The 13,094-nt window shown below is 30.0% G+C and overlaps 1 protein-coding gene across 2 annotated transcripts in view; it reads left to right on the forward strand.

Annotated features, from left to right (window-relative positions):
• Window positions 1–214: 214 nt before the first annotated feature.
• Window positions 215–13,094, forward strand: part of LOC148306141 (uncharacterized) — a 136,967-nt gene continuing 124,087 nt past the window's right edge. Inside the window, exons 1-2 of one of the 2 annotated variants that reach the window (XM_088265556.1) lie at window positions 215–536; window positions 2,996–3,416. In XM_088265556.1, the coding sequence (XP_088121682.1) occupies window positions 3,254–3,416 (163 nt within the window). In that variant the 5' untranslated portion in view covers window positions 215–536; window positions 2,996–3,253. The remainder of the gene's footprint in view (window positions 537–2,995; window positions 3,417–13,094) is intronic. The other variant, XM_088265557.1, reaches the window with a different exon arrangement.

Below are 13,094 nucleotides of genomic sequence, written 5' to 3' on the forward strand. Positions count from 1 at the left end.
AAAAAAAAACAACAATGACCTCTTGAGCCAGTTGTTCAGAATGTAGCTAATAACAATAATTTGCTATGCATACATATTTCTTTAAAAAAAATATTACTCCTTGTCAATACTTCGATTGCCGAACTCGGACTGCAACCGCTACGTCCATACTCAAATAACTTAGCGCTATTTGTTGTTATTCTGAAGAAAGAATAGGCTTTTTATAAACCCTGTCAGTTTAAACCCGAGCGCCGATCGCGCAAGTCGACCACGTGTGTGTTTAAACTTTCAAACGATTTAGATCGGTCGTTTACGAGCTTTTGAATTCCGCGGTTAGAAATTCAAAAGCAGAACATTGAATGTGGAATAAAATTGGAATGTGTATTTTGTGAAGACAACTTTAAATCCAGTGCGAGGGAAATACAGTGATTTTCTGATGTTTTTTGTCTAAAAGTTTTATATTATTTTGTGAAAACTTTGAAAAATTTATCTGTATTCTAGAAAATGTCATGCGCAGTGACATTATTCGAATCCAATATCAATTTTCAATTTCATAGGTAATTTTTTTTCAAAACTTTGTGCCCATATTATTATTATTATTATAATTTTTCTCCCCTTGTCCGCCTCTATGGCTACCATGCTGGATGTCCAGGATTCGACACCTAGGAAGGTTATAAATATAAAAATATAAAATTTGTATTTTCGCCGAAATTTTATATTATTTATTTAATATTACCATGTACCCTGAAGTGTAGGACTGATTTGAATTCATAAAAAATATCAAATAAATATTACATGAATTTTATGATGGGCCCTATGCACAGTGGCGTGCACAGATAATTGATTAGGGTGGTCAGTAGAGGTAAATAGTAAGGTAAGCTAGGTACTACTTACTTAGGTAGGCAGTAGTAAGGTGATCTAGGTACTTTACATTTCATCTTTTCTGTGCCATACTTCCCCTACAAATGTAGCCGAAATGTTGGCAAGAAGTATGATAGTTACACGGCATAATAACCCAACACCCAGAAATAACTTATCAGCATCTGAACAGCCGTGAAAATCTAATTATTTAGATTATAAGTGCACGAGATATATTCCAATTTTTTTTGACATTTGAAAAATAAATTAATAAATTTTCAAATGTTGTTTAATTTCAAGCTTATTAAGAACACTTAGTCCCGGAATTCTACTACAAGCGCTCTGATTTATCATCTGACGAGGCATGTCCTAATCCATTGGTCCATTGGCATTGCGACGAATTAAATATAAATTGTTATAAATTGCGGTCGTGTCCACTACATAAACATTCATTGGACACTTACTTCCTGAAGGTTTATGTACTCCTGGTATATTCTTTTTTTGACATCTCAACATAGATGTAGATAAAGAAGAATATGGAAGTCTGGACATTTACGGGGCTTTCGACCATCATAGGCTGGTTTAAGTGATCACTTTACACACATGTAACATTCACCAATCCTATCCATGATTGACAACCACACTACTCAAATTCTTGGAACTTCTATAAATATATTATTCAAATTCAAAACAAAGTCCTTGAACCACTAGAATTTCAGTAGAGACATCTATAGTGAGATGAAAGAAGCTTTTTATTGTATGTGAGGTCCCAATCCTGGATTATAATCACATACATGAGAAACGCTAGCGGGCTGGTTTAAGCGATCACTTAACACTCGTGAAACATTCACCAATTCTACCCATGATTGACAACCACACTACTCAAATTCTTGGAATTCAAAACATGGGGTTTTTATCACTGTAATTTCAAATACACACTTTTTTTATACTAAAAATGGTGAAGGTACTCCTGGTATAATAAATTTTTCATAAACTTTAATCACTGGTTTATTAAAAAAAAAGGCAAAAAATCCTTATTTTAGGACAATGTCGGTTATCACAATATTATCATCAAAGGTACATCTTAAAAAATACAACTCTATATCTCTTGAAAAGATCACATAAATATTATTTTCTTTGAATTAGAAGATGGTTCACACCTGATCAGCAAAATACATGTATGAGAAAAGGTACCAATCTTCTTATCTAAATATTCAATCTTTCGGTGTAAACAATTTGCTTAAATAAACAATGATAAAACTTCCCGCTTTTGGGTCCGCACTAAGGATTCCGAAAATAAGAAAATAAACTGATTCACATTTCTAAAAACGCAAATCTAAAAGTGTTCATTTGATCCAAAAAATCAGAAATATGAAATCCGGAAAACGTTTTTCTGTCGCGTTCGGTGCAATGTTTCCTCCACGAGTAATTGCATCCTTTTCTTTGATGTCTCAAAGATCTCTAAATGGTTTTATCTCCCCTTTTCACACTCTTATGATATTCAAATTTTACACTAAATCCATTTTTACACTAAACTTACAGTGATATTAATAGCACGTACAATGTACTTAATATTCATTAATGCATTACAAAATACGGAATTTATTTAAAGTTAACTTTATTAAGATATAAAGTGATCTACTACTGACCCCAATGCGCATGAAATTGGTGATAGGGCACCACATCGAATCAACACAATGTTAACTTGAACATTATGATGTTGATGAACACGATTACAAAGAAAAGTTTTACCAATTTCAAATAGTTAATGTCTTCAAAAAAGTAATTATTTAATAAACCTAACTCTATTTTTGAAAACATTTGAAATATTTATGCTTAAAGCTACATGATATAAAATGAAATGCAATTTGTAATATGATACTCTCTGGTGGTTTCTAAAAAATCATATACAATACTTCCATATTAATATAATTTAAAAAAAAATCTGAAATACCCTTGTACTACAATAAAGTAATTTGATCCCAACGGAGAAAGCAGTCAATGTAAAAAGTTTCGTATAGTGGTTAGAATATTTCGTAATATAATGTATATTGAAGAGTTTCGTTGAGAAACCAGATGTTTAAAATGGCGTTCAACAGCCTACGAAATCTCACGTGTTTTGTCGCCCCAATTAATCATTAAACTCCTTTGTTTATAGAGATAAATCTCCCAAAAACTGTCTCCGAAACTTTATAAAATTCATTAAAAGTGTGAGCAGAGGAAGTGTTGTATATTTCACGCCAATGTTTATACGTGTATGTTAAGCGTGTTAAAAGTAAGTTGGTTCAACACCTATGTACATTCGGAGTGATTTAAGAAACTTGGCGCTAGACTTATTTATAAACGGGGTGTTTAGACCAAGTTGGTCTTAGTAAGTGTTCCAATTAGTGAACTGGTGAAGTTCCGCAGTTCTGTAATGCGCGTGGTTACCGTTCACAAAACAAGTAGTTTGAGGACCGCTGGAGTTGGCAGAAGAAGGATGCTGGAGTACTTCGGCGGTATGGGAGATCCGGTACTAGGGCACCAGAGGATGTTCGGATTACTCGTCTTGCTGATCACCGTCAATCCGGCCTTCACAGGTAAATGTTCATATACAAATTTAAAATAAAAATATTTCCATATTCAATTGAACTCATCTCTATCAGTGTAGTAAATCTCTACAAATTGCAGCAAAACAGACATGTATTTCATTTTACTTCAGAATTGAAACTGGTTGAACAATTGGTTCAGCAGACGATAGTACCTCTTACGATGTAATGTCCCACGTAAAAGGCCATCTCTTACATAATGACAAAAAATATCTACATAGCGTTTCAAAGAAAATATTAATTTCCATTTATTTTTTTATATTTTGATTATCTGTTTTCCTGAATTATAATGAATGTTGTTCAACATGTTGTGGGCTTTCTCGTCAAATACAAAAACAATGATTTTTTGTGAGATATTAATTTTATTATACCTGATGACATATGAAATGCTCTTCCACCAGTAGTAAGAAATAGTAAGAATGAGATGATCTTTAAAAAAAAACAATGAATACATTTGTTTGCTAAATTATTTCCATTATCTCCTGTTCCCCAATTTAATCACAGTGAAGTACCCTTGAGGTAGTATTATACGAAAATGGTGCTATATATTAAAAAATATTATTACTATTATTACAAACATGACGTTCATCGGTTTGCAGTTGATTTTTTTGTAAAATTATTTTGTATTCCATACCCGTATATAAATATATAAGGGAAAGTAATCCTCGGAAATAATTATAAAATCCATAAAAGTTGATATGTTGATATTTTGACCTTATGGATCTACAGACTTTAAAGTTTTAAGCTTGAGTGTTAATACCAACAATAATCAAATTATAATATAAGGTAACACGTGTTTCGATGGACTCAATATCATTTTCGTACGCCAAGAATACCAATAATGTTTGATAACAAATGTACCAAAAAAAGTATTTCAATATGGCGTAATAATTAATGGAGTTAATCGGGTAAACTTCAAAAGTGACGTTTGATCTTCTCTAATAAGACGAAAATAGACAACATTAGAATTCTGCTGAATTCAAACTCATCGAATCGTAAAAATGTATACCTACCAAAAACCTCATCTGTGCTTTGTTGGCCAGAATAATTATGATTGTGTTCATTTACAAGAATAGAAATTGGAAATGCTATAAAGGAAATTAGATCACACACGAGAACGTGGCTATCTAGTTAGCAAATAAACTTAATTAAGTTTGATGAGTGCGTCGTAGACCTTTTATCGAGTACCCAGTGTCGATTTTAAAATATTCATGATCAAGTCGAAGAAAACAAATATTTGTATTATTTTATAATAATTTTATATCATGTAATCAATAATATTATGTAAAAATTAGCAAGGGCCGTTAATAAAAGAAAAAAAAAGTTACGAGAGTGAAAAAGGCAAACTTTTAATGGTATCAATTTTATAAAAAAGTTATTGACACTGAAACAAATTATGGGAATAATATACATAATATAAATGGTATTACTTAATGGTCACAAGGTTTAAATGAATATTTCGGGGCATCGAAATTATATGATACCCTGAAAACTTTACGTTCCATATGGAAATTAACGTTTTTACTACATTATGTAAATAGCTTTAACCTTAATTCTGAACTTATTTCTAAGGAATTAGGCATCGTAAAATTAGTTGTTAATCCTTTTTTTCAGGATATTTTTTTAATAATTATTATTATTTAATATCGAATTTAATTCATGTTAAAGATATCGTAGTCATACAGGAGAAAGTGACCAAGTGCATATTTTTTCATCATTAACTATTTGATATCTTACTAGCTTAATATTGCCCTGAAAAATTCCCAAAGGATTTTAAACTTGGAAATATAATATGTTGATTTGTTAAAAATGACTAACTGCATTGATGTTTATTTTCTTGCGAAGCAAAAGTGACCTAAATGGGGCCTCCTAAACATTTTACGTTTTGGTAGTTGGTCACTTTCTCCTGTACGACTATACGATATATGTTGTTGACGTGTTATCCATTCATTATAACTCTAGCTTTGAACCTCGTTTACTGGAGAATTCAAATTATAAAATCCAGATATTTGGATACTGGAATATAAATTTTTAGACTTATTATATAATTATTCAATGTATTTTGGTATGCTGTATTATAACTTAATATTATTTTTTTCAGAAATATGTTCAATGGAATATTTGTAACTAAATTAAAATTGTCAATATTCTTATTCTTCTTAACTTATCGTTTTTGATGGCTGTTGGGGTCAGCTCTCCTCATCCTCAGGTTATACATAGGTCCTTCTTTCATGGACAACGTCACCCAATATACCTTTAAATCGTGTTTTTTTTTCTGCAGCATCTATGAATTTTTGAGTGTTCCTCTAGATGTCAGAGAAAAAATATCAACATATTATGGAAATAATTATGTTTTATTTTTATTTATTTGAACTTCATGGACATAATGAAATAAGTACATTGGGTGGGGCTTATTGCTAAAAAACAATGTCTTCCAACCAACCAAAAACAGACTGAAATTGATCAAAACGTTTGATACCATATATAGCTGTTTGCAATCAGAAGGTAGATAGTACTTGCACATTTAAAAAATCATTTAAATTATAATTTAAATACGTAAAAAAGAAAAACTCATGGTATGAGATCTCGATTATTACAAAGTAGCTAATATTATGCACAATAAGTTTTCAAATTGAATTTCTTGACAAAAGAATAATTTTAAATATTACTTGAAATGTTCTCATTTGAATTTGTCAGATAATAAATACAAGTTTTTTTTAGAAAAAAGTAAACTCTTGTACACATAAATTAGGATTGTCATTCTTAAGAACTAGTTGTAAAAAAAAAACAATTGTTTGAAAAACTGACAACACGACTGTGACAAACTACAATAGAACATATTAATAATTCATACCTCATTACCTCCTTTTATTGTCTCAGTCATTTTTGAATCCGACATGCTTCAGATCTATGCACCTGTTCCAATAGTGTGAACTTGTAGCGGCGTTCTAGCGTAACAACCGTTATTTTTCAGATCGTCATTCGTTCGCCCATTAACCTTTCAGTTGTCGTTAAAAATCAAATTCAGCAACTTCTTATTATTCACAACATATTGAGTGTATCCAAATACTTGTTCACAAATCTCGACATATTTTGACATCTCAATATAGATGAAGAAGAATATAGAAGTTTTTATATTTAAAAGGCTAATGACCTGTCATAAGCTAATTAAGTGATCATTTTATACTTGTGCAACATTCACATTTCTAGCCATGATTAACAACCACACTACTACATTTTTCAGGTCTCCTAAATATGTGATTAATGACATAGTACATATGTATGAGTTCATAACAGCCATCTGTGTTGGATTAAGAAAACTTTTATTTAGCTAGCAGGGACTCTTAAAAAAGGGATTTTATAACGTAATTCCAAAAAATCCGGATTTAATCTTCACTAATTCATGCATCAAAAAAAATTGTCACGAATTCTTTATTTCTACTTATTACTTTGAATGTAAAAGAGCATAATTGTATATTTCAAAATAAAATATATCACTTTTTAAAAATACTCGTGTATAAATATGTATATATATATATATATATATATATATATATATATATATATATATATATATATATATATATATATATATATATATATATATAAATATGTATTTATATATAAATATATATATATATATATATATATATATATATATATATATATATATATATATATATATATATATATATATATATATATATATATATATATATATATATATATATATATATATATATATATATATATATATATATATATATATATATATATATATATATATATATATATATATATATATATATATATATATATATATATATATATATATATATATATATATATATATATATATATATATATATATATATATATATATATATATATATATATAATTGAAAAGCGTCTGAATGGCGAACAATTAAAGATATTATGATACTTTGTGGTACATTTCCCATACAGAGTCTAATATCATACGGAGAAGAGCGTAATATGTGTGTAATATCGTGCTATGAATCATAATACGCTAAGTACAAAACAATGTTTTGGTTTCTATGTAAGCTTGCTTGTACTTACACGGATATATACTTATGACATAATGATATCAAAGCGTATTAAAATATTCTTTGGAACGGGAGAGCATAAAGGAACCGGGAACGCTACGAATGGGTATATAATCTTTTGATAACCGCGAATACGTAGGTGGTCCAATTCGGAAAATTTTAAAAGGTTGCGCGTGTAAATTTATGCTAAATTTGATGAAAATATATTAACATAGAGACGAGACATCTCGGTAAATGGCAGTGTCCGTATTACCGGGGACGAGATATCTCAGAAGCAATAAATGCACGCATGTGTTACAACCCTGTCTGACAATAAAAATTTGAAACTGGTTTAACTTCAAGAATAAAACTTTAATAATCTATGAGGGATATAATGTTTGGTAAGTAAATTGTAATTAAATAAACAAAACAAAAAATAATTTACTGTAGGCATCTTTAATTTTTACAAAAAATACTTGGCCTGATGAGCACTGTGGCGCAATTTATTAGTGGCTATGAATAGGTTAAAACAATATGATTTTTACTGAATTAAGTCAAATTCATTCAAAAAGTTATATGACATTAATATGATTTTTTTATCAGTTATATTTATAAACTATTTAAAAAAATATGTATAACATTTTTCCAAGCCTTGATATGAAGTATGTTAGGCACTAAGATGTATATAGCAAAACAGTAAAATAACAATAAAATGAAGTAAAGTATCCGACATCGGTCCCAACATAGATGAAAATAAATCATTTCTTTTTTTAGCTAAAAGAAACGAAAATCCACTTAATGATCTTAAAGCCTTCTACATAATAAGCAGTAAATGCAACTACCATCTAAAAAAGATAAGTTTTCTTATGTATGAGAATGCAAAAAAATGTACTGAATAGCTTTTTTGTTATTTGAAAAAGCTCCTTTGGTATTTTGTAATCCTAATAACCTTAATATATTATCTCGAACCCAGTGACATTAAGCACATGAGTGCACACTTATCACATTGAGCTTATATTACGATACTTCTACATAAAATTCGTAATATTTTGTGCAATAAACGCATACGTGGTAATGGAACCGCGGAAACGGCGTGACACGGTGATAAATGATCACCCTATATCATTATTTCTTCGGGATAAAAGTTGATGGCATACATAAAATTTCAATGTTATTATATTTAAATGGAAAAAGGCTCATTATATTGTATTTCTGTTTCAATTGCGATGGAAACTGCAATTCCGGAATGGAAAAAATAAAAGAAAACATACATTCGTAATACATAATATGTTATGTTTGATTTCAAAACAATGGAAATATCAAAATTCTATGAAACAACAGTATAATGGAAAACATATAATGGATTATTATTAAGTTGGAGAGATTTTTTTTATAACTAAATTTTTTTTTTCCTATCATGTGTAAAAACACCTATCATCTACTAAGATTATATTAATCATATAATCTTAGTAGATGTATGATTTTGAACAGACATATATTTATATTTCTATAAATATTAATAATTTAAACAAGTTTATGAGGGCTTTAGTGATTATAACACTTATTAATGAAATGTTCATTCTTCAATAAATTTGTTCATTCATTACACGAAGAAAAGATGGTCAGTCTTGGTCTACTGGTACCTTTATGGGCGTTTTACATAAAATATTTACCGGGAAAATATTAATCCTTGCATATCAGGATTAACTTAACTGTTTAAATATTTAAGAAGTATTAATTTTACGTATACAAACGAGAAAACCAATTAACCCGCTGTGTTTGACTTGATGAAAATAAACCTAATTAATAAAAATATGTATGGTGAGTTAAAAATTCGGTTTGATAATCAACGAGGAGCTCATAAAACTTTATGTATGTACGTATGCTTCAGCTTTACCAAAGCGTTTAGTTGCGAACAAAAGTATTTGAGTTATTTTGCATATCGTCCCGCGCGAATATGTTTCATTCTGAATTTTTTCTGTTATAGTTTACCTGAAAACCCTTTTGGGAGCTAAAGCTGAACTAAAAAGCCAGAAACGTTTTTCCACTTCGTAATAAAAGTGTTCATGTAAATTCCTGGAATGAATATACCCGTAACTACTGTATAAATTTTTACTTTGATTTTGCGTTACTGTAATATTGAAGGAATGTACGCTTTTTAAAAATATATGTATTTTCTTTATTCGTTCATATTTTTTTTTTGAGTTTCGGTTTTTTCAATATGTTATAATTTATAACAAAATAAATGAAATTCTGTATTACAGCCAGCGTGCGAGCGGGTGTATAATAAAAACCAATATATTAAATATAATATGGTGAAAAGTTCATTTTTGAAATGAAAAAAACTGTTAGAAAATAGAAAATAATGAAATAAAATAAAAGTTTTAAAATAAGAAGCAGTATAAAATGCCAATGTCAAAGATATTTAAAGAACATATAATTTGAACAATTTAAATGTGCATCTTTATGCATACACATATTTGATTGTGCAACCGTTCAAATTAATTTGATTACAATATTTATCGGTATTATGTTTTTTTTTATCAAATAACAGATATCACTTTGTACCTACTAATTTGAATCAATATGTTGTCTTAACCTGACCCAAAAAAGTCTTTTGAAACTATGAGTAATTGACTGTTTTTTTTACTGTCTTAAAAAAGGGACCTAACCCAAACTTACCTAAACAATCCAAATATTGGCACCACTTGATTGATTTTTTAAGTATTCACCATAAACATATTTTTCATAATTTTACAATAATTTTTGTTTGTTTTTGTTAAATCATTGAGTAACTTAAAAGCGTATTTGAATGCGCTTAGATAAGGTTACTTATTGATACTTAACTTAACCAACCAAATCATCAGTGACAGACAATGATTTTTTGATTATTTTTTAACCATTTTTTTATATTTTCATAATTTATAAGAAATTTTGTTTGAACAAAAAACGTATAAGTACGCTTTGAGAAGAATAAATAACAATCGATGTAACCAAAGTTGATCTCACGAAAAGATTTATCGAGTTTACCCACACAAACGTGTTGGCGAGGTTCGGCAGGGATAACAAGTTTCGCGACGAGTGCGAAACCGCCAAACATTGCTTTGATATCGCGAAGTATCATATTTTTAGGATAGCAACACATAAATACGAGGAAGCTCACGTACGGGACATTAAAAAAAGTATAATTTTGATTTACGGTTTGGCGTTTCCTCCCGAACTTGCCAAGTTCGCATTTTCCTAGTGTTAACACTCTGGAAGACATTTATAATTCGGGAAACCGTCGCCAGGCACCGCTTTCATCCCTGTTGACAAAAATCGAAATTAAACTCGGAGCGCCATAGATTTGTTGTGAATACTTTCCACAAGTCGCAATGCAGTCGTTCGAAATCGAAATGGAACGGAGCTCTTTTATTTCTCTCCGACCGTTGCAAGGAGTTTATATAAATTTTAATTTATATGCAAACCTTTCATTTAAGGAAGCTTCATCATTTTCAACGGATATTTACCGATCTATTTCAGAGCGAAATGAAAGTTTTGAGAACGTTTAAATACACTTATCTGAGTACCAATAATCGTGAAGTGCACTAAAAAACTGTTGAAATTTCATTCCGGGTAATGAGAATACTTAAACACCTTAAAATATATCTGATTTTTTTAAATGTTTTTTTTTTGCGGTACTTTATGGCACATTCCAAGAACTGTATGTGTATACTAATAAAATTTATAAAACTAATTTTGTTTTTACAACATTTTGAGTGTGTCCAAATACTTGTTCATAAATCTGGATTATTTCCAATTTTATAAGAGTTATTTTTCATTTTATTTTTTAACATATCAACAAAGGTGATTTAGAATTGGTGAATGTTACACGTGTGTAAAGTGATCACTTAAACCAGCCTATGATGGTCGTAAGCCCCGTAAATGCTCAGACTTACATTTTCGTCTTCATCTTTGTCGAGATGCTAAAAAATAATACAATTAAAAAAAACTTTATTTTTAACCACTTTTGTTGTCAGTAATATTGTTCCAACTGGTTTCGACAAATAACATATTTTTTTTAAGGATGTTCTGAACTCTGAAGATACGTTAGTAAACGTATTAGATGAATAAAAATTGGCATGCTTAATTTAGTGAACAAAAATTTACTAAATGCTTTTATAATAATTTCTTAATATCTTTATACGTTGAATGCAATACAAAATCAAATTGATAAAAATAAGAGGTATACATATTTCCATGTCTCTTTAGTAAGCCTCAGATCAGTAAAAACTACTTAATTCCACTGAACGAATGACATTCATTATAGAAACTTAACACCCATCACGATTGAATTCCAAATTCTTATGTTGGATTTATTATTAACATGATGTTCATAAATAACTTTTGAGTGAGGTATTTACGTCACAAATTCTCAACCGAGGGCGCCACGGTCAACCGAAATTCCAAATCTATCAACATTACAACCAACATACTAAAGGAATCCAACGAGTGTGCATATGATGTATACAAGTATTTTAAATTAATGAAATATAGATGTTCAATAACGGCCAGAGTCGAATGTTATATAATACAAGTGTACCAATTAAGCCAGACAAATCTCATGTCGTAAGCTCAAGAAAGCTGATATATATATTTTTTATTTTCTTATACCTTCTTTCGTTTAAAAATTGTACATGCTTCTTCTCACGTTAAAACAGAGAACTAATCATAAATTTGATGCATAAATAGATAATTTTTCAGCTTACGATATTCACAAAAATCTATCAGCGGAAGCTAAACTGGCAGTACACAATGGAGTTCTGGTTCCAACCCTTATGTATGGAAGCGAAGCATGGAGTTGGCAAAAGAAGTATGAAAGCAGACTGAATGCAGTCGAAATGCGATCCCTCAGACGAATGTGTGGCAAAACGATGTTTGATAGATGTTCGAATGATGAAATAAGGAAAGAATGTAAGGCTGAGATAAACATTATCGATACAATTAAGAAAGGTGTGTTGAGATGGTTTGGACATGTGGAGCGTATGAGTGAAGAAAGAACGGTTAAACAAATTTATGGAGCAAATGTAGTTGGAAAAAGAAGCAGAGGACGACCGAGGAAAACTTAGCACAATCAGGTATGTCAAATACTTGAAAGCGGCCGGGTCAGGAGTCGTAATAATCGTCGGGTATGTATGAGGAGATGCATGAATGTAGAAGAGGCAAAGAATGTTTGCAAAGACAGAGTGGTGTGGCGTTCGATTCTCTCTGCCTACCCCTGCGGGGAAGCGGCGTGATGGTTAGTTAGTTAGTTAGTTAGTTATGTTTTTACCCCGTCAAATCTAAATTACTAAAAGTGTTACAGTCATCAATTAAAGCAAATAAAAACCGTAAGCCAAACTCGTAGTCCTAAAATCTAATGTATGGAAGTGAAGCATGGAGTTGGCAAAAAAGGATGAAAGTAGATTGAATTGAATCAAAATGCGATCCCTCAGACAAATGTATGGCAAAATGATGTATGACAGATGTTCGAATTGTGAAATAAGGAAAGAATGCAAAGCTAATAATAAGCATTATCGATACAATTTAGAAAGGTGTGTTTCGATGGTTTGGATATATGGAACGAGTGACTGAAGAAAGAACA

The sequence above is a fragment of the Brachycentrus maculatus genome, unplaced genomic scaffold (assembly GCF_059751285.1).
Source record: "Brachycentrus maculatus isolate JH-2025_06_01 unplaced genomic scaffold, ASM5975128v1 h1tg000250l, whole genome shotgun sequence".
NCBI classification, from domain to species: domain Eukaryota; kingdom Metazoa; phylum Arthropoda; class Insecta; order Trichoptera; family Brachycentridae; genus Brachycentrus; species Brachycentrus maculatus.